The sequence below is a fragment of the Gadus macrocephalus genome, chromosome 11 (genome assembly GCF_031168955.1).
Source record: "Gadus macrocephalus chromosome 11, ASM3116895v1".
Taxonomy (NCBI): Eukaryota; Metazoa; Chordata; class Actinopteri; order Gadiformes; family Gadidae; genus Gadus; species Gadus macrocephalus.
The window spans coordinates 625,143-646,007 of record NC_082392.1 but is presented as its reverse complement, the minus strand read 5'-3'; the positions used below and the strand labels follow the sequence as shown (position 1 = coordinate 646,007).

The window sequence follows — 20,865 nt, the reverse complement described above, 5'->3', positions numbered from 1 at the left end:
CCACAGCACCCACTACCGCACGAGTGTTATATTTAAATCACAATTATAATATTATGATTCCTAAATGAGTTAAATAACAGATAGACACCAACACACTGGTGCCCGAGGTGTATTTACTCATAAGGTTTATGAATGGATTCGTTTATTATTGTTTGCGACAGTCGTTGGTTTTCAGCATTTGGATTCCCTTTACGGCAGCAGAAGCGTATCTGACAGACAGACCTTTACGGCATCAGACCTGCCGCTGCAGCCATGGGTTCCCGTCGGTTGTTCCGGATCGGTTCCTTCGGGAGCACCGCGCTCCATCGCTCCCCGTCACTGCTTGCCTTCCGACCAGAGGTAGGTCTGATCTGAGAAGTGTTGTTCGGCCTCAGACACCTTACTGATCTGATCGATCTCCCAGCCCGCTGGCTCTGGGGTGATCGGGTGGTCAGGTTGGAGGTCTGGGGTGATCGGGTGGTCAGGTTGGAGGTCTGGGGGGGGGTCAGGTGGAGGTCTGGGGTGATCGGGTGGTCAGGTTGGAGGTCTGGGGTGATCGGGTGGTCAGGTTGGAGGTCTGGGGTGATCGGGGGGTCAGGTTGGAGGTCTGGGGTGATTCTGGGTCGTTATTTTCTTCACCTTTACTTGAAGCCCACCTGTCCACAGGTTGTATTGAGCCGCTGTCTCCAGAGAGGATTGTGTTCCCGCCGGGACGAGGTGAGCCTGGCGGAGGAGGCCAGCAGGATGTACGGGTCTCCGGCTCCCACCATCTTCTCCAAGGTTATCGACAAGAGCCTCCCGGCAGACATCATCTACGAGGACGAGAAGGTAGAAGCGTGCTGCTGCATGCTCCTGGAACCTGTTGTTATCAGGAGGGGTTCCACTTTTATATCAATGATTGATAACTGCAAAAAAAAAAATCCTAGTGGAAAAGTACATCGTAGATCTTTAACGTTATTACAACTTAAATCAACTTTTAACGTAGACCTATTCAAACTCCATCGCAGATTTCTTAAATTCAATTTTGGCTCGTTATTATTCCAAGCCAACAGAACCAGAATTGTTTTGTTATAGATATCAACAAAGGAGTTCCCACTAGTAAGAGTCACTGCAGAGATCTTCAATGAGCTGCGTGAAAGAAAAGTTGTTTTATTTTTTGGTTTACAATTCTCTCCATTTTGAGAATTGTATTAAGGATATCTGCTAGTCAACCCTAAAGAGCACTGAGGACTGACTGGTGAACAGGCCCCCTGACCTGTCTGTCCCCCAGTGTCTGCCCTGTCTGTCCCCCAGTGTCTGTCCTGTCTGTCCCCCAGTGTCTGTCCTGTCTGTCCCCCAGTGTCTGTCCTGTCTGTCCCCCAGTGTCTGTCCTGTCTCACCTACCCCTGTCCTGTCTGTCTCCCAGTGTCTGCCCTGTCTCACCTACCCCTGTCCTGTCTGTCCCCCAGTGTCTGGCCTTCAGAGACATCACCCCCCAGTGTCTGGCCTGTCTCACCCACCCCTGCCCTGTCTCACCCACCCCTGTCCTGTCTGTCCCCCAGTGTCTGCCCTGTCTCACCCACCCCTGTCCTGTCTGTCCCCCAGTGTCTGGCCTGTCTCACCCACCCCTGTCCTGTCTGTCCCCCAGTGTCTGGCCTTCAGAGACATCACCCCCCAGTGTCTGGCCTGTCTCACCCACCCCTGTCCTGTCTGTCCCCCAGTGTCTGGCCTTCAGAGACATCACCCCCCAGGCTCCAGTCCACTTCCTGGTGATCCCCAAGGTCCAGATTCCCCGGCTCAGCGCGGCCCAGGACGGGGATGCTGAGGTAGGGGGCCGGGGGGTGCCCAGCGACGGAGGAACCAGCTCCAGTAGTAACACCTTAGAACAAACTACTGACTCTAGTCTGTCTTTCTCTTTCTCAAACGATAAGCTTCTGGGGCACCTGCTGCTGGTGGCCAAGAATGAGGCCAAGAAGGAGGGTTTGAGCGAAGGCTACAGAGTCGGTGAGCGGCCACCTGACCTCCCTGGAGCGGAGACGAGACCTACAGGACATGGGTCATCTCTGTCCTCATGTACAGGACAGGACATGGGTCATCTCTGTCCTCATGTACAGGACAGGACAGGACATGGGTCATCTCTGTCCTCATGTACAGGACAGGACAGTGTCCATCTGTCCTCATGTACAGGACAGGACATGGGTCATCTCTGTCTTCATGTACAGGACAGGACATGGGTCATCTCTGTCTTCATGTACAGGACAGGACATGGGTCATCTCTGTCCTCATGTACAGGACAGGACAGGACATGGGTCATCTCTGTCCTCATGTACAGGACAGGACAGGACAGTGTCCATCTGTCCTCATGTACAGTAGGACTGTGTCGATCTGTCTTCATGTACAGGACAGTGTCCATCTGTCTTCATGTACAGGACAGTGTCCATCTGTCCTCATGTACAGTAGGCCATGTGTCCACCTGTCTTCATGTACAGTAGGACTCTGTCCATCTGTCTTCATGTACAGTAGGCCATGTGTCCATCTGTCTTCATGTACAGTAGGACAGTGTCGATCTGTCTTCATGTACAGGACAGTGTCCATCTGTCTTCATGTACAGTAGGACTCTGTCCATCTGTCTTCGTGTACAGTAGGCCATGTGTCCATCTGTCTTCATGTACAGTAGGACTCTGTCCATCTGTCTTCATGTACAGTAGGACAGTGTCGATCTGTCTTCATGTACAGTAGGACAGTGTCCATCTGTCTTCATGTACAGGACAGTGTCCATCTGTCTTCATGTACAGTAGGACAGTGTCGATCTGTCTTCATGTACAGTAGGACTCTGTCCATCTGTCTTCATGTACAGTAGGACAGTGTCCATCTGTCTTCATGTACAGTAGGACAGTGTCGATCTGTCTTCATGTACAGGACAGTGTCCATCTGTCTTCATGTACAGGACAGTGTCCATCTGTCTTCATGTACAGGACAGTGTCGATCTGTCTTCATGTACAGGACAGTGTCCATCTGTCTTCATGTACAGGACAGTGTCCATCTGTCTTCATGTACAGGACAGTGTCCATCTGTCTTCATGTACAGGACAGTGTCCATCTGTCTTCATGCTGCTCCTTCTCATGTCGTCCACAGTGGTCAACGACGGGCCGCATGGGGCCCAGTCCGTCTATCACCTCCACGTCCACGTCCTGGGAGGACGGCAGATGACCTGGCCCCCGGGATAGAGTGTGTGTGTGTGTGTGTGTGTGTGTGTGTGTGTGTGTGTGTGTGTGTGTGTGTGTGTGTGTGTGTGTGTGTACCAGAAAGTCCCTTTCACACATGGCATAATCGAGTTCTGATTATCTAAATGTCAATATTTTTGTAGTATGTGTGTGATTTAATCCAAATAAAGATTGAGTGTAAGCCTAGACGTGGGTTTGCGTTTTTGATTGTTGCCATACCAACTGTATGTCTCTCTAATCTTCATATAGTTCAAAACCCATCTGACTAGACGGTTTGTAAGAGTGAAACAAAGTTTAGTTTGCCGTTAGTTTCGACTCATTCTGAAATAAATTCGTACTGTGTAAAACCGGTTCCAAACCGATAAAACGCTGCAAACTGGTATTTAGTCTTTAGTGGTCTTATTTGTTTTGCATCATTGGTAAACTTTTATTTATTCATCCAGCAGGCAGAGCAGAAAGGAGGATTTTATGTTATGAAATAGGTCCAACACTGCCTTCCACGGGCCCATTCCCTGAGCTAGAGACAACGTTTGTTCCAGTCCTTTAAATAGTAGGCCTCTGTTCTAGATTCTCTGAAATCGTCTGAACTGTACATGAAGGGACAGTTTGTTTCTGTGACTGAAGTGAAGGATTCATTCTGCCGTTTCCAGTCGTAGCATGTGTGATTGTATTGCACGCGGTGAAGGTGGTCCGACTGTCCGACCTTGGAGCGGTGACCTAGGTTACTGTGTGTCACTTGATACTACGGCTCAACTTTCCCCTATATTTACCACCCCCTCCCCTCCACAGCCCAGCCGGGTTAATACCGGTTGGCGCTAATAATAACCTCAATGTGAGCTGAAGAACTATCGGTCTAAAAACGTTATTATTAATTAATGAATTATTATTTATAATTAAAAACAAAATGCTTTAAATCGATGATGTGTTGGAAAGTTGTTTTAAGGCCCCAGGCTGATTCTCCATGAATCACTAACCGGCTCATCACTTTCTTCATGGGTGGCTCACATGGGCGGGGGCACTGATTAGGTTGTTTTCACTTGTTCTTGAAGCTTTAGCCCATATCCTTATCCTCAAGGGGCTTACTCCATTCCTGACAAGAAACCAAAAACCCAACCCGTATCTGCAATTATTCATTAAACATTGTGTTGGAATGTGGCGTTGCTCAGTGCAGGAGTCACATGTCGGTTCCTTAGAGACGGCGACCTTTGGTTCTGTCAGAGAACACGTGTTCCACACTTCACCGCGGGGGACGGAGGTGTGTGCGTGCGTGTGTTATGATTTACCCACAAGCAAGTCCCTCATAGGCTGTCAGTGAAACGGGGGCAGTGACACTTGGTGGGACACTTGGGCCACAAGAGGTCGACCCAGGATTCTGCTCTTCACCTGACTCTGCGTCGCTCTCTCTCTGCATCTGGAAGGTAGGCCCATCGTGGAGCGACTTCATGCTCATGAGTGTTGTGTTGTTGTTCCGTGGTGATTGTATCCCTGCTAGCGTTGAGGCGGGGCTAGGCCTGCTTTGTTTGGCCACGCAGCCTCACGCCTTCACGTCTCGTAAAGACCTGACAGGTGTTCTCTGCTCGTGACCTTGTCCCGGTGTGAGATCATATCACCAACAGGGTCCTGTTTGTGTCTGTCCTAGACTCCGGTAGAGCGGACTATTTTTAAACAGAAGAAGAGGTCAACGCGCAATCATGTAAGTTCTTTACGCTTTAAGGGGAAATGATCCGCATTACTGTACAAACGGTTAAATAATTACAGGGGTTTATCCTGCTGCGCATTGGACTGAGCTGATTAAGTTTACCATGCAACCAACCGCTCTCCATGTGCAGTTTGAGGTGTTGTTAGGAGGACTCGTTGTTCAGTGTTTGGTCAGCAGAAGGGCCCCTCTCAGCAGGAGGGCCCGTGGAAACACCGTGTTTATGTGTTGGCTGCTTGGGGCCATCTGCCAGACAGCGGCTGTAGAAGTGGTTACGTTGTTGGTTAAACATCTTTTGAACCATCTGTGGTGAATGTGAGCGCTCTAGAAGTGCAACTGAAGGTTGAATATCAGAGGGGCTGAGCTTCCATCAAGGTCCACATCGCACTTTGCAAAAAGGGTTAAAGAAGAGTATGAAAAAAAGTGGGTTCATATGAATGTGGACTTAAAGGTGTCCCAATGTGTGGTTCTCTGCAGCCATGGCTCATGTTGCCACACCAACGTGAACTTTAACCCAGATGACAAACATTATCTCCACATCGGTGATATAACACGATTGTCTCACTATCTTTATGCTCAAAGCCAACAGAAAAGATCACCAGTGTCTTGTGAGGCTCATCTGGTGATTGGAAATCAATTACGTTTTACTACTGATCGGTGAACTGCTGTCCCAGATCCGTCCTCCACCACCAGAGGGCGTTCATCTACGGCCTTCAGGGCCGGGGAGAAGCAGCCGTTTATATCAGACTTCTCACCCATCAGGAGTTGATTTGAGGACCACCCATTGGCTGCGGCCTGGGTTGCCCTCTGTCACACCTGGGTCCACCTGTCTCCCTGAACGTCTGCGCTGCGTGCAGTGACACAACACGGCCCTGACCCCCCCACGGCGTTGGCAGCAGCCCGAGGTTTCAACATTCTAAACACAGCGGTCAGGGATGGGTGCCACCGACGGATGTGGCAACGACGCTTTCCATGACCTCACAGATGTCCGCCCTTAAATCAACCCTCAGAGCGCTGCTTTCAGTCTCAGACTCAGAATGAATCAGAGAGCTAACATGGCAGGAACCAAGACTGCAATCTCACTTCCTTTTCAGTCAGTCTCACTCACTTCCTCCTTCTACAGCCCTCGCAGGACGATGGACACCGAGGACGTGCTGAGCTGCAGCCCTCCGCACCACGAGCCGGTTGCCCCGAGGTTAGTGACACAGCCGGCACTCCGCTTACATGATTACACACCCTGCTTGTGACCCGTCTCGTTCCCGTTCAGATTGGACCTTTCATCTCCAACAACGTAGTGTTTGTGGAGAACACCCGGCGTACTCGTGCGTTCATCCCCACTAGATGTGCTCCACGGTCATTAGATAATGGGATATCTTCATGGAGATGATAGTGGAGCTGACGTAGAAGGACACTCGTGGTTCACAGCCGCCGCCAGCACTATCGCCTCTCATCCCATTCAGCCTCCAGGGCTTCTGTTGGGAGCACATGTTGTGAGCCTTCATTGAACCTTCTCCACCCCTCTCCCCTCTTCTCCACCCCTCTCCCCCCTCTCCCCTCTCCCCCCCTCTCCCCTCCTCTCCATCCTCCCCCCCTCCCCCCTCCCCCCCTCCCCCCCTCCCCCCCCCTCCCAGCAGCGGCTCTCAGCCGTCCCAGGCGGGGCCTGACCTCGTCCCACCACCACAGAAGGAGGTCCTCTCCAGGCCTCCGGTCCCCAACGGGGGGGTGGTCCGCGCAGAGCCCCCCGGGGCCCAGATAGCAGCGCCCCAGAGTCCTGCTGCTGGGACCCTCGTTGTGAAGGACTCGCTCAGCCACACGGCCTGGGCCTCGACGCTCTCAGAGGAGACACCAGAGGAGACACCAGAGGAGACAGCTGAGGAGACACCAGAGGAGACACCAGAGGAGACACCAAAGGAGACACCAGAGGGGACACCAGAGGAGACACCAGAGGGGACACCAGAGGAGACACCAGAGGAGACACCAGAGGAGACACCAGAGGAGACACCAGGGCCGACCTGTCAGACCACACCTCCGAAGCCGCCCAGATGTCCTGAGGAAACATCTGGAGCTCCTTCTGAAGGTAGCTTATTGGTTGATGGGAGGTATGCGATATGATCCGTAGATATGATGCAATACGATACGATGGGGTGGGAAGGCTCTTCTACAGCAGGGGTTTCCTGACCAATAGCGGGACACAGTGAACATTCTTTATCATAAAATATTTTCTGTTTGAGGTTTGGAATGGGAAATAATGTACTGATGAGCGATATAGCTTACTGACATCCATCGTCATGAAAATGTCATTCTTATTTTGCTGCAAAACCTATTTGGTGGATCCTGTGATAAACGTAGGTTTATGACCACACGTCTATCGTAAGAACGAGCTTGTCGCCATCTGCTGGGCGAAAAAAAACACATTGCACGCACCCCAAAAAAAACTAACGTTCAGATTGGATTTGTCGTTCTATAATACATATTGGGAGTTGGTATTTTCATTTTGAATATACCTAGAGTCATATCGTCACAAAATAACTGTGTCCAATAATACTTCTAATTATTTTGACCACTTTTGTATGCAATTTCAAAGAAATACAACCAGGAATAACTAAGACTAACGCGTTCTTCTCACAACGGAAAGCTTGTTCTTCAACTAGCAAGGGGGTCCTTCTTCCCTTAAGAAGGGGGTCAACACCACGGAAGGCTGTGAAACAGTAACGTGTTACTAATAATCTGTTTATTTTCTACGTTTGGTGAAGTTCCCGTCCGGCTGGTCAAACGCGTTTCTCAGGCCGTGACCTTTGACCTCCTGTTGGCGGACAGTACATCGTTGTACTGCGCAGCCTCCTTCAGATTGGTCTCGAACGTCGTGTTCTTTCGTTTATCTGCCTTATGTTTTGCTTTTAAGTCGAAACTGATTGTTCCTGACCTGAACCCTGATTAGTGGAGTAGTGGCCAGGCTGACATTCCCGTGAACCGGTTTCCTCTCAGGTGTCAGTAAGACCGCCCCCCCCCCCCCCCCCCCCCCCGCCCCGCGGGGTGCATCTGAGCATGCACGCCTTCATATAGCCTACCCGGCGTCTCACGGGGATAGAAGGAGAGATCACACACTCGCCAGTCAGCTCACACTTCGGCGACGCTCGGTTCCTCGGCTCGCTCCACACCGCCTTAAGTGATGGCGGGAACATGGCCTTGTTGTCCGACCCACACAGAGCTCCCCGCTATGCCGCTGACCCCGGCCGCGGCACCCCCGCTGACCCCGGCCGAACGGCTCTGGACGGCTACCCGGGACCAGGCGGTGAAGCTGCGGATGGAGGGCTCCGGCCCGGGCTCCGAGACTCCCCTCACCGTCCACCAGATGTTCCTGGAGACGGTGCAGAACTTCGGGGACCACCCCGCCATGGCCTCCAAGGAGGACAGCCGCTGGGTGACAGTCAGCTGGCGGGAGTACTACCGCCAGAGCCGGGCGGCCGCCAAGAGCTTCCTCAAGGTGTGTGTGGCTCCAACCCTTTCCAATTACACTGTTTAACCGTTTAACTGTTTCAGTGTTCAGTGTGTTCCACTGTTTCTAGGCGGCACCTTGTCACGCAGTGAGCTTAATCTCAGACCGTGACGAATGCTATAGTGCTGTTTACATAGAAGTTCCCTGGAAACACACGCATACAAACACACACACAGACACAGGAATCATCTATGGAGAGGACCTGTAACCCGACACCCTGCTGTGTGAGAGATTCAACACTCCGCTGCTGCTCCTGTTTCATAGCCGTGTCCGCACCCTGGAAATTAGGCGTTCTGTGCGTAAACCAGCGATGGAGGTCATCAGTTAATGAGCCACAGAGAGGAGGTGATGTGGCGGTCTTATGAAATATTAACGTGGACGCTGTTTCCTCAGCTGGGCCTGGAGCGTTACCACGGCGTCGGCATCCTGGGCTTCAACTCCCCTGAGTGGTTCATCGCTGACGTGGGCTGCATCCTGGCCGGGTGAGCCGTCCGTTGGGTTCCTCTGGTTCCTCTGGGTTCTCCTTTTTGGAGTTCAACTCGGGGGTGCAATAATCAACGGGCTTTTTCATGGTCTTTTCAACCCACCAGCAATCAATAAATGATATGCACTGACCATTTAAATTCAGGGCATTTAGCGACGCTTTTACCCAAAGCGACTTACAATAAGTACGTTAGTCAGAAGAAAGAGAAACAACAATACCTCTGTGGGTACAGTGAGGAGGTTCATAGAACCAAGTGCCCAGCACTAACCATCACTAGGTTAACCCGTGCCCCGTGTACGACACAGACAGCTAGGGTAAGATGCTACACCATGCTCAGTACTGTTCTCCAGTGGATGGATGTACCTCATACAGTAAGTGTGGGGGTAGGGGGGGGGGGGGACCAAACAGATGAAGAGCTAGGAACAGAGCGGAGTGTTCATCAGACGTCTCTGAGGGAGGAGGGGTCTGTCGGTGTGCCCCCCCCCCCCGCTCTGAGATGTTGTCGGTGCCGTGCAGCCCTCTGAGGCTTCACGGACGCCAGATGAAACCAGACACCCTGGCTCACTGCCAGGGGGTCAGGGGTCGCGGCCTTTATGTTGAACCGTTGGCGGCGCGCTCCAAAGCTAATATTTGACCCCCCCCAGCGGACTGGCGGCTGGTATTTACACGACCAACTCTCCGGAGGCCTGCCGGTACGTAGCGGAGAGCTGTGAGGCCAACGTCCTGCTGGTGGAGAACCACAAGCAGCTCGTCAAGATCCTGCAGGTGAGGCTCCGCCCTGCAGGTGAGGCTCCGCCCTGCAGGTGAGGCTCCGCCCTGCTGCGGCCCTGCTCCGCTTAGCTCCTCCCACCAGGGTCCGCTGGCCAATCGGACGCCAGCAGCCGCTGTAGGAGGCGGGCTGAACACCGACACTACATCAAGGAGCCAATAAGGAGCTTCCTCTGCCCCTCAGTAGTGCCTGAAGCAAAAAACCTTTTAAAATGGTTGAATCGCCGAAATGTTGTGGAACCGGAGGTCTCATCAGGACTGGTTTAGTCAGCATTGAAAGGAATTCTTGGAACTTCCCATTTAAGGGTCGGGAACCTGTCCGTTGGCAGGTTCCCGAAAGTGGAATGGTTGGAATGGTTGTCAGAAGAGCCAAGCGGAATGTAGATGATTAACCTTCAACAGGCTGAAGGATAATCATGATGAAGATGAGGATCAATCATGATGAGGATGTTGCTTCAGGGCACGTCAGACCTTGAGGCAGAGTATGTCGTCATGTTGTCTTTTCTGGCATCTCGTTATCTACTCTGATTGTAGATTATGGTTAATGGATAACGTGGATGCGACTGTATCCCAGAAAGACATTGATACAATATTTGGATTTCGATGTGCTAATGCAGAGCGAGTAGGGCGGCCCTCCTCATCTGACGATGGTCATTGGCTGGCTTTAGCTTTGCCTGTAAATCAATAGCTGCACCACATTGCATTAATATTCAACGTCTCAATTAAAGTTCACAATTCTACTGCATACAAGGCCAAATACTTGTAGGTTAATTAGTACCTTTACTGGAAGCTTCGTTCCTAGTTGTGTTGAGCATGACTTCCTTCCCCTTGTTCTAGTTCCTGTGCTGCTATGTGCGATTGTGTATAACCAAGCGTTTCCTTCCTGGTCGTAGGTGAAAGATCAACTTCCTCACCTCAAGGCCATCGTCCAGTACAAGGACGAGCTGCAGGAGCGTCTGCCCAACCTCTACACGGTGAGAGGGATGAGGGGATGGGCAGACGTCAGGGACCTCGCCTCAGAGGCCTGTGAACAGAGGCCCTCTCCTGAGCGCGGGCGGGGCCAGCAGGGAGGTGCTGGAGGTCTCTCTCTCTCTCTCTGTGGTCACAGAGCTCACAGAGGAGATAAGAGCACACTGTCTGCTCACAAGAACTCGGCTGCCGACTTCCTGCTGCTTTAGTTCTGCTTTAGTTGTTCGTTACTTATTCCTTTTTTTGTGTGAGCAGTTCGTGGGAAAACGACAAAATACGATATATGTCAATGTCGATAGAGAGCAGGGTGATATGGGAGTGTACCAGTACAGTATACCTCCAGAATGTGTGTTAGAGCAGGGTGATATGGGAGTGTACCAGTACAGTATACCTCCAGAATGTTTGGTGTACACCATGAAACCAGCAGGGTCACTATGTTTGCAGATTCAGTTTGGTTTCGTTCCTGATTTTAAAGTGTCAAAGTATGAGCCTAACCATTGGTTGATCTGTGTGCAGTGGGCGGAGTTCATGAAGCTGGGGGAGGAGGTGTCTGACGAGACTCTGGATGCTGTGATTGGTACCCTGAGAGCCAATGAGTGCTGCACCCTCATCTACACCTCGGGTACAACGGGGAACCCCAAGGGAGTCATGCTGAGCCACGATAATGTGAGTCACCTGAAACCTCAAGGCAGACTAAGGGGCCACTCACACTAGGGCCGCGGCCCCGTGCCCGAGCTCATTTGCATACCAAAGTCTAGAACGTTTGGCTAGTGTGACCACGCCATCCGCATTCCAGCACGGAACAGCCCCTTGGCCACGGCACACTTGGGAGAGGTGTGCCGTGGCCAAAGTACAGATGCTAACGCAACGTGAGCTGGATGACGTAGTCCTTGCGCGACCCTTCTTTCTTTATAGGTCCATGCCCTTCTTCCCCACAACAATCATTTTAAACAATGGCGGCAAGCGGTTCACGAGTGGGTTTACGTTGGTGCGATAGTGAAGTCGAGTGTTTACTTGAAATTTGGGCAGACGAAAGCATTCAGTCGCAGCTGGACACCACGCTTGTTGAGGACGTATTTATCGTATTACGACGTGATGACGTATGTATCAAGGAGCAATCGTGCCCAGGCCACGGCCTTCGGGAGCAGCGTGTCCACGGGCCAGCGTGGGGAGGGGGGCAATCGTGCTGCATCTTCCTGCGGCACGGAACAGGCAAACGGCCCTAGTGTGAGAGGCCCCTAATAGAGCTACGATAATGTGAGTCACCTGAAACCCCAAGGCAGACGAGTAGAGCAGGGTGATGGGAGGGTTACTAGAAACCCCAAGGCAGACGAGTAGAGCAGGGTGATGGGAGGGTTACTAGAAACCCCAAGGCAGACGAGTAGAGCAGGGTGATGGGAGGGTTACTAGAAACCCCAAGGCAGACGAGTAGAGCAGGGTGATGGGAGGGTTACTAGAAACCCCAAGGCAGACGAGTAGAGCAGGGTGATGGGAGGGTTACTAGAAACCCCAAGGCAGACGAGTAGAGCAGGGTGATGGGAGGGTTACTAGAAACCCCAAGGCAGACGAGTAGAGCAGGGTGATGGGAGGGTTACTAGAAACCCCAAGGCAGACGAGTAGAGCAGGGTGATGGGAGGGTTACTAGAAACCCCAAGGCAGACGAGTAGAGCAGGGTGATGGGAGGGTTACTAGAAAGCCTAAGGGATGCGAGTAGTGGTGGGTGTGGGTGGCTGTGGTTGTGGGTGAGTGGGTGGAGGTGAAATGAGACCAGAAAAGAACCCCCTTCAGGCCCTGAAAGGGGGGGCCCCGGGCCCCAGGACCCAGCAGCTGGTCTAAGCGCCCCCCTGTGCCCTGCAGCTGACCTGGACGGCGGCGGCGGCCGGGGTGATGACGGAGCTGGGGTACGGCGAGGAGGTGGTGGTCAGCTACCTGCCGCTCAGCCACGTCGCCGCGCAGGTCAACGACCTCTGGATCTCCATCAAGTTCGCCGGCACCACCTACTTCGCCTCCCCGGACGCCCTGAAGGTACGGAGTGGTCCCAGCGTAGCGTCGGCCCGCTGGTCGGTCGTCGTCCTGACAACGCTGACGCACACCGTGTCCCCCTCTCCAGGGCTCGCTGGGGGCCACCCTGAAGGAGGCGCGGCCCACGGCCTTCCTGGGGGTCCCACGCGTCTGGGAGAAGATGCAGGAGAAGATGAAGGCGGCCGGGGCCAAGGCGTCCCCGCTGAAGATGAGGGTGGCGGGCTGGGCCAAGGGCCTGGGCCTGCAGTACAACTACAGCGTCATGAACAAGTGAGTCCCTCCACTGCAGCCCGGTGAACCAGGAAGTCTCTCCCCAGCCGTGACGCGGGGGGGCGGGGCCCTGCCCGGGGGGGAGGAGTCAGCCTGCGGCTCCATGCAGAGGTAGATCATCTGCCAGATGGCACCAGTTCCGCCCTTACGGGATTCTTGAAATTCTTTGAACTCGTCCTGATCTGTGTTTGTTTGTTCCGTCCTGGTCTGGGTGCGTTTGTTCCATCCTGATCCGTGTGCGTTTGTTCCGTCCTGACCTGGGTGCGTTTGTTCCGTCCTGACCTGGGTGCGTTTGTTCCGTCCTGACCTGGGTGCGTTTGTTTTGTGGTCAGGGAGCCGGCGGTGCCGTGGGGCTTCATGCTGGCCAACAACCTGGTGTTCAAGAAGGTGCGTCAGGCGCTGGGTCTGGACCGCTGCAAGGCGTGCTTCACGGGCGCCGCCCCCATGACCCGGGAGACGCTGGAGTACTTCATGAGCCTCAACCTGCCGCTGCTGGAGCTGTACGGCATGAGCGAGAGCTCCGGGCCCCACACGGTGTCGTTGCCCGAGGACAACGCCATCATGAGGTGAGGGGGGGGCACCATGAGGTGAGGGGGAGGGGGGGGGGGGTGATGGACATCCACATCGTGTGGGGGGGGGCACCATGAGGTGAGGGGGAGGGGGGGGGGGGTGATGGACATCCACATCGTGTGGGGGGGATTGGGGTGGCTAAAAAAACAGCATGATGAGTCCCTCCCCAGGTCCGTGTACCGGGGATGGTTCTCTGAGGGGGGGTTCTGGTCTCCTCCAGATGAGTCCCTCCCCAGGTCCGTGGACCGGGGATGGTTCTCTGAGGGGGGGTTCTGGTCTCCTCCAGATGAGTCCCTCCCCAGGTCCGTGGACTGGGGATGGTTCTCTGAGGGGGGGTTCTGGTCTCCTCCAGATGAGTCCCTCCCCAGGTCCGTGGACTGGGGATGGTTCTCTGAGGGGGGGTTCTGGTCTCCTCCAGAAGTGTCCCTCCCCAGGTCCGTGGACCGGGGATGGTTCTCTGAGGGGGGGTTCTGGTCTCCTCCAGATGAGTCCCTCAGACCAGAGGTTGACGATGGAGCGGTCAGAGTGGCTGTTTGACGTCGTCTTAACGTCTGTTGTGTCCCAGCTGTGGGAAGGTTCTGATGGGCTGCCGGACCAAGCTGGACCGGCCAGACGAGGACGGCAACGGGGAGGTGTGCTTCTGGGGCCGGCACGTCTTCATGGGCTACCTGAACATGGCCGACAAGACGGAGGAGGCCCTGGACCAGGACGGCTGGCTGCACTCCGGGGACCTGGGCAAACACGACAGCAACAACTTCCTGTTCATCACGGGGAGGATCAAAGGTAGGAGCGGCGGGAGGCCCGAGCACCCTGGAGGGGCCAGGGGGGGGGGAACGGCAGCTCCTTAAGGCTCAGTTAGGCTCCGCGTCAACGCAAGGCGCAGTCCTGACCCTGTTCTGGTTCTCCATCGGGTCACACGTCAGGCCCTCGGGGTGGACGAAAGGAGGGTCCGCCATAACCCCCCTCGACGTGAAACCATAAGTCGCCTTTAGAACCCCCCAGGGGAGGGGGCCAGCGGTCCGCCGGACGGCTCTGATGCTCGTTGTGGTTCCTCCTCAGAGCTGATCATCACGGCGGGGGGGGAGAACATCCCTCCGGTGCCCATCGAGGACGCGGTGAAGGCGGAGGCGTCCATCGTCAGCAACGCCATGCTGCTGGGGGACAAGCTCAAGTTCCTCTCCATGTTCCTCACGCTCAAGGTAAGGCCCCACGCCGTCGGCCCCCGCCATGAGGGTGCGGGGCCCGCCATGAACCCCCGTCATAAGGGTCCGGCCCTCGCTCACTCACTCTCTCACTCTCACTCTCTCACTCTCACTCTCTCAGTGTGAGGCGGACGAGAACGGCGAGCCCACGGACGACCTGAGCCCGGAGGCCTTGGCCTACTGCCAGCGCCTCGGCGTCACGGCAACCAAGATCTCCGAGATCGTAGCCAATAAGGAGCCGGCGGTCTACGCGGCCATCCAGGAGGCCATGGAGCGCATCAACGCCAGATCCACCTCCAACGCCATGAAGGTTCAGAAGTGGCTCATCTTGGACCGAGACTTCTCCATCACCGGGGGGGAGCTGGGTGAGTGACGCCTCGGGAAACAGAGACCTCAGGCAGCCAGCTGAACGCTGGGTCTCCAGCCAGGGCTTTAGGAAGACCTCAGGGAGCCAGCTGAACGCTGGGTCTCCAGCCAGGGCTTTAGGAAGACCTCAGGCAGCCAGCTGAACGCTGGGTCTCCAGCCAGGGCTTTAGGAAGACCTCAGGCAGCCAGCTGAACGCTGGGTCTCCAGCCAGGGCTTTAGGAAGACCTCAGGCAGCCAGCTGAACGCTGGGTCTCCAGCCAGGGCTTTAGGAAGACCTCAGGCAGCCAGCTGAACGCTGGGTCTCCAGCCAGGGCTTTAGGAAGACCTCAGGGAGCCAGCTGAACGCTGGGTCTCCAGCCAGGGCTTTAGGAAGACCTCAGGCAGCCAGCTGAACGCTGGGTCTCCAGCCAGGGCTTTAGGAAGACCTCAGGGAGCCAGCTGAACGCTGGGTCTCCAGCCAGGGCTTTAGGAATGAGCAGCTAGCAGCTCCCAGCTGTTAGGGCGAGGCCTGATGGTTGTCCATGTTGCTGGTGTCTCTGTTTGGCTGGAGTCCAGGAGACGTCTCACCTGGTGTCTCAGAAGGCGATCAGCCGGCCTCTGTGTGCTAGAGGGGGTTCTAAGAGCCTGGTTAAACGAGGGGGGGGTGCTCGCCTGGTGGGTGTGGTTGGGGAGGGAGTTCCAGAGGGAGGGTGGGGCCACTGAGAAGGCCCCATCACCCCTTTGTCTTAGCCGGTATCTCAGAGTGTCATCCGCCGGTCTCAGGGTGCTAGAGGGTGCTAGAGGGTGCTAGAGGGTGCTAGAGGGTGCTAGAGGGGGCTAGAGGGTGCTAGAGGGTGCTAGAGGGTGCTAGAGGGTGCTAGAGGGGGTTTGGAGGACAGGATTCCAGGTAGCCCATAAATCCTGGTCGTTCACCTTCTTTTAACACATTTTTATGACGTTATAATCATTACTCATTTACCTAAATACTGCACCACTATAAGGATTGCACCTTTTGCATACTTATAGATACATGTATCTATTATTTACTTATAGATGTGTAAATTACATACTTGTAGACACTTGTGTATTACATACTTGAAGATACATTTATAGATGACCTATATGATATTACATTCTTGTAGGTATTTGATGTCCCCTATAGAGGCCTCTACAGAGTCCGTAGTATAACCCTCTCTTCCCTTTCCTGGTTCAGGCCCCACGTTGAAGCTCAAGAGGCCCGTGGTGACCAAGAAGTACCAGGAGAAGATCAACGAGCTGTACTCCCTAGTCCCAGAGGCCCAGGGCTGAGGGGTCCAGGCTGGGGGGCCCTTGTACCTGAGGCCCAGGCCCGAGAGGCCGGCCTGGAAGAAACACACATTGATTTATACACTTCCATTGGTTTGGACACCCTGACGACTCCTAAACTGCGTGGATTTCCACCTGAGGATCGAGTGATCTTACGCTAAAGAGAGTGAAATTTTAAAGTTTGTAAGAATTTAAGCCCCCGAGAATCTACTGGGACAAGTTGTATTTTCCCAGGATATCTGGGCCCTATTTTTTGCACTTGATTTTAATGTGCTTATTTTACCAGGAAGTGGAGAGCATCTTTCCCTTGGGTCTCAGAACAATATTTAAGATGGTCGTTGTACATAGGAGTTCACGCTACAAATTGCACTTTTTGTAAATATGAGCCGACTGATCCAGAGCCAAATGAAGGAGACGAGTCCATTAACTCAAATGGGAACCAGGGTTTAGAGGTTCCACCAGCCTCGGGCCTGGGGGTTAGATGTTCTCCCTGGCCTCAGACCCTGGGGTTAGATGTTCCCCCCGGCCTGGGGGTTAGATGTTCCCCCCGGCCTGGGGGTTAGATGTTCCCCCCGGCCTGGGGGTTAGATGTTCCCCCCCGGCCTGGGGGTTAGATGTTCCCCCCGGCCTGGGGGTTAGATGTTCCCCCCGGCCTCAGACCCTGGGGTTAGATGTTCCCCCCCGGCCTGGGGGTTAGATGTTCCCCCCGGCCTGGGGGTTAGATGTTCCCCCCGGCCTCGGACCCTGGGGTTAGATGTTCTCCCCGGCCTGGGGGTTAGATGTTCCCCCCGGCCTGGGGGTTAGATGTTCCCCCCGGCCTGGGGGTTAGATGTTCCCCCCGGCCTGGGGGTTAGATGTTCCACCAGGCTCGGTGCCTGATGATTGCAGATGCAAACTGAAGCTGAACTAACACATGAATTACTCAATAAAATAAAGAATGTTGTTTATCTAAAGACTTGTTTCTCAGTTTTGTTCAGAAAATATCCCAAAGAAATTTAGGAATGTTATCCTACAACTCCCAGTGTGGGTCCTCAGAGCAGTACTGGTCCTCAGAGCAGTACTGGTCCTCAGAGCAGTACTGGGGGTGTGAATGTCGTCCAGCCTCCAGGGAGCCGGTCGGTCCTCAGAGCAGTACTGGTCCTCAGAGCAGTACTGGTCCTCAGAGCAGTACTGGGGGTGTGAATGTCGTCCAGCCTCCAGGGAGCCGGTCGGCCGGTGGGCGGCTCCTTCCCGCAGGCGTCCGCCTCGAGGGCCAACCCGAGACTTCTGAGAACATTAGCTGAACTGGAACTTTTTTACTACTAAATTTAAAAACTATTTACAAACGACACGGCCAGAATAAAACCAGGAGTTGCTGCATCCTGGGAATGTTTCTTCCTAAATAATTGTATTGTGATCCACTTTATCCCCTGTGTGAAAAGCGGTTGATAGAATGATTATGTAGATATAACTAACATGGATATAAATAACATGACCACCATAGCTTTAGCTAACTTCACACAAGGGTGCTGATGGGGAAACTTTTTTTCTTTTTTTTTTTAACCTTTATTTTTCCAGATAAAACATTAAGAACAGTTTCTTATTTACAATATTGATCTGGTCCAAGAGGCCCCACCAGGAACAAAAGGTACAAACAACAAAAACACAAGCATGACCAATCTAGACAAATACAAAACGGATACACAAATACACAACCTATTTACAGAAAGAAAATAGAAAACACCAATGCACTATAAATAATAATAATAATTAAGATGGGCCAATGTTATACTGTGTGTGAAGGGTGTAATGCAAATGAGAAACAGTGGAATCAACAGGAGCAGGGGGGGTCCACCAAAACATAGCCAAGTTTCTGCTTGAAGGCAGACTGTGATATGAAAGCTGTAAGTTTGAGGGTGTCTTGAATTTTGTTCCAGTCAAAAGCTGCTGCAAAATGAAAGGAGTTTCGGCCGAAGGTAGTCCTGGTGAGTGGGTTGATGAGTTTGATAAGTTCAGATGATCTTGTGCGGTAAGTGCTTCTAGAGAGATGGAGAAGGGAGGAAAGGTAATACGGGGTCTTGCCCAGGAGTGTCTTATAAATAAACTGAAGCCAATGTCGGAGTCGACGGGTTTGGAGTGAGGGCCAGTCCACCAGTTTGAAAAGTTCACAGTGGTGTGTATTAAAGGGAGCATTGGTGGCAAAGCGGATAGCTGAATGGTGAAGAACGTCCAGTTTGTGTAGTGCTGTTTTTGAAGCCATTTTATAGATTGTATCACCATAGTCAACGATGGGCAGAATGGTCATTTTTACAAGTGAAAGTTTAGCAGAGCGTGTGAAGGATGCTTAAACTTACATATATCTTTGTAAGTTAAGCTTACTGATGTCATTATTACTTAATTAGAATGACATTGCAATGGAATGTTAATAACGGACCAAACTGCCATGATCTGCATCAGCTCGTTCAACCCCCTCCCCCCCGCTCAGGTCAAAGGTCAAACCCCCAACATTGCAGAGTATCACAGAAGGACGATCCGAGGGTCACGTCCAAGAACAGATAACGTTGGAGCAGGGAGGAGCCACAACCTGTCGCCGTGGAGACGGTAGGACATGCAGGGTGTTGTCATGGATACGGTAGGACTTCAGTTTCTCCTACTGTAAGCAGTGGGCTCGGGTCAGAGGTCACGGGGGGGGGGCCTGTTGTGACCTTGCCTCTGGGCCTCATGACCTTGTCTGAGGCTGACTTGACCTGGGCCTGGTCCCTGGTCTCTGGTCTGGTCTCTGGTCCCTGGTCTCTGGTCTGGTCTCTGGTCTCTGGGCCTGGTCTGGTCTCTGGTCCCTGGTCTCTGGCCTGGTCCCTGGTCTGGTATCTGGTCTCTGGGCCTGGTCTAGTCTGACGTGCAGACGAGTCATGTCTTATCGTGGATCAGAATGCTGCAGCCATCAGTCCATCGCCCTGAATGGAGACTGACAGACCGTTCTGACATGGCTGACATTTCCAGCTGCTTATCGGATGTCGTTATGCATCTCCTTCCCATCCCTTTCTGATTCCTCGCTCTTCCTCAGGTGATCTTTATCTACTGGCTCCATTTTTCCGCCCAGAGGCTCCGATACGAGGTGAGAGGTGGCTGACACCCTACCTGGAGCCTCCTTGGGAGAACAATGCACACCAACACAGCCTGCACTTATAGTGTGTGTGCGTGTGTGTGTGTTTGTATATTTATCCGTGTGTGTGTGTGTGTGTGTGTGCGTGCACACTAAACTGGTTCATCTAACTATACTACAATGCATTGGGACGTCATTAAAAACTAAATCAATATTATGTTCCCAATTTAAACTCTTCCTGGTGCACTCCAAGAATATAATCAGAGTGGTAGATGTACAGAATTACCAATTATAGCAATTGAATATATACATATAAATAATTCCAGAGAGTTGGAGATTATAAATCACAGTATACCAAATGCTCCATCTCTGAATGTGTTTGATTAACTTTATTGGCATTGTTCTTCTATGCATACCGATGACAATACGAGTACAACGTGAATGGAGCGGTCAGATGTCGATGGTCTGACATCGCCCTCTAGTGGTTCAAAGTAAGTAAGAGTCACAAGTCGTAATCGCCATTGACAAACACGATGCATTGATATTAAAGCATTGCATTAAACCATCATGAAGGTATATCATTTATCATTTAGAAAAGAATAAAAAATACGTATAAAACATAAAAAAATCGAGCAGCTAGTTAGTTTTTAGCATGTAGTTATTTAGTATGCATGGCCACGCCCTTCTTCACCCAGGCGTCGGCGTCCAGCTGCGAGAGCAGGAAGCGAGCGACGTCCCCCCGGGCGACCTGGATACCGACAGCCCCCGGCACGGAGTAGCCCTCATGGGTCAGGAAGTCCTTCTCTGTGGAGGAGAGACTGGCATGATGGGGCCACTACGGTAAGGGACCCCTAAGGTAAGGGGCCCCTGGGGTCACTACGGTAAGGGGCCCCTACGGTAAGGGACCCCTAAGGTAAGGGGCCCCTGGGGCCACTACGGTAAGGGGACCCTGGGGCCCCTACGGTAAGGGGACCCTACGGTAAGGGACCCCTAAGGTAAGGGGACCCTGGGGGCCCTAAGGTAAGGGGAGCCTGGGGGCCTAAGGTAAGGGGACCCTGGGGGCCCTAAGGTAAGGGGAGCCTGGGGGCCCTAAGGTAAGGGGAGCTTGGGGCCCTAAGGTAAGGGGACCCTGGGGCCCTAAGGTAAGGGGACCCTGGGGCTCTAAGGTAAGGGGACCCTGGGGCCCTAAGGTAAGGGGACCCTGGGGGCCCTAAGGTAAGGGGACCCTGGGGGCCCTAAGGTAAGGGGAGCCTGGGGCCCTAAGGTAAGGGGACCCTGGGGGCCTACGGTAAGGGACCCCTAAGGTAAGGGGACCCTGGGGCCCTAAGGTAAGGGGACCCTGGGGGCCTAAGGTAAGGGGACCCTGGGGCCCTAAGGTAAGGGGACCCTGGGGCTCTAAGGTAAGGGGAGCCTGGGGCTCTAAGGTAAGGGGATGTAGAGCTATCTATAGATCTATAGATGTAGAGCTATAGA

At 53.3% G+C, this 20,865-nt stretch overlaps 3 protein-coding genes across 12 annotated transcripts in view; 2 read left to right on the top strand and 1 right to left on the bottom strand.

The window, feature by feature from the left end:
• The first annotated feature begins 83 nt into the window (after positions 1–83).
• LOC132468055 (uncharacterized HIT-like protein Synpcc7942_1390) lies at positions 84–3,368 on the top strand. Of its 3 annotated transcripts, none has more exons than XM_060065700.1 (5): positions 92–339; positions 631–807; positions 1,680–1,784; positions 1,890–1,962; positions 3,094–3,368. In XM_060065700.1, exons 1-5 carry the CDS (start codon positions 253–255, stop codon positions 3,183–3,185), a joined length of 534 nt encoding a protein of 177 aa, XP_059921683.1. In that variant the 5' UTR covers positions 92–252; the 3' UTR covers positions 3,186–3,368. The 3 variants fall into 3 exon arrangements, with proteins under 3 accessions (XP_059921685.1, XP_059921683.1, XP_059921684.1); XM_060065701.1 differs by having other exon boundaries at positions 98–339; positions 646–807; XM_060065702.1 differs by lacking the exon at positions 1,890–1,962 and having other exon boundaries at positions 84–339.
• A 1,075-nt stretch (positions 3,369–4,443) lies between these two features.
• Positions 4,444–17,263, top strand: LOC132468003 (long-chain-fatty-acid--CoA ligase ACSBG2-like). 7 transcript variants are annotated; one of them, XM_060065629.1, is made up of 16 exons: positions 4,444–4,600; positions 4,822–4,875; positions 6,002–6,073; positions 6,513–6,955; positions 8,085–8,362; positions 8,768–8,856; positions 9,503–9,623; positions 10,520–10,600; positions 11,112–11,261; positions 12,453–12,620; positions 12,706–12,887; positions 13,220–13,453; positions 14,023–14,240; positions 14,517–14,656; positions 14,781–15,024; positions 16,219–17,263. In XM_060065629.1, the coding sequence occupies exons 3-16, from the start codon at positions 6,015–6,017 to the stop codon at positions 16,311–16,313; spliced, it is 2,502 nt and encodes an 833-aa protein (XP_059921612.1). In that variant the 5' UTR covers positions 4,444–4,600; positions 4,822–4,875; positions 6,002–6,014; the 3' UTR covers positions 16,314–17,263. The 7 variants fall into 7 exon arrangements, with proteins under 7 accessions (XP_059921612.1, XP_059921610.1, XP_059921613.1 ...); XM_060065627.1 differs by having other exon boundaries at positions 6,510–6,955; XM_060065630.1 differs by lacking the exon at positions 4,822–4,875 and having other exon boundaries at positions 4,455–4,600.
• A 2,499-nt stretch (positions 17,264–19,762) lies between these two features.
• Positions 19,763–20,865, bottom strand: part of LOC132468052 (flavin reductase (NADPH)-like) — an 8,947-nt gene continuing 7,844 nt past the window's right edge. For both annotated transcript variants that reach the window (XM_060065698.1, XM_060065697.1), the window contains exon 5: positions 19,763–20,196. In XM_060065698.1, coding sequence (XP_059921681.1) covers positions 20,051–20,196 — 146 coding nt within the window. In that variant the 3' untranslated portion in view covers positions 19,763–20,050. The remainder of the gene's footprint in view (positions 20,197–20,865) is intronic.

Excerpts from the sequence above, each read along its gene's own strand:
- LOC132468003 (XM_060065624.1), top strand. The coding sequence starts at position 5,916 with ATGAATCAGAGAGCTAACATGGCAGGAACCAAGACTGCAATCTCACTT. Across the intron at positions 12,621-12,705 it reads CCTCCCCGGACGCCCTGAAG|GGCTCGCTGGGGGCCACCCT; the intron begins GTACGGAGTGGT and ends CCCCCTCTCCAG. Across the intron at positions 14,241-14,516 it reads CATCACGGGGAGGATCAAAG|AGCTGATCATCACGGCGGGG; the intron begins GTAGGAGCGGCG and ends GTTCCTCCTCAG.
- LOC132468055 (XM_060065700.1), top strand. The coding sequence starts at position 253 with ATGGGTTCCCGTCGGTTGTTCCGGATCGGTTCCTTCGGGAGCACCGCG. Across the intron at positions 340-630 it reads TGCTTGCCTTCCGACCAGAG|CCCACCTGTCCACAGGTTGT; the intron begins GTAGGTCTGATC and ends CTTTACTTGAAG. Across the intron at positions 808-1,679 it reads TCATCTACGAGGACGAGAAG|TGTCTGGCCTTCAGAGACAT; the intron begins GTAGAAGCGTGC and ends TCTGTCCCCCAG.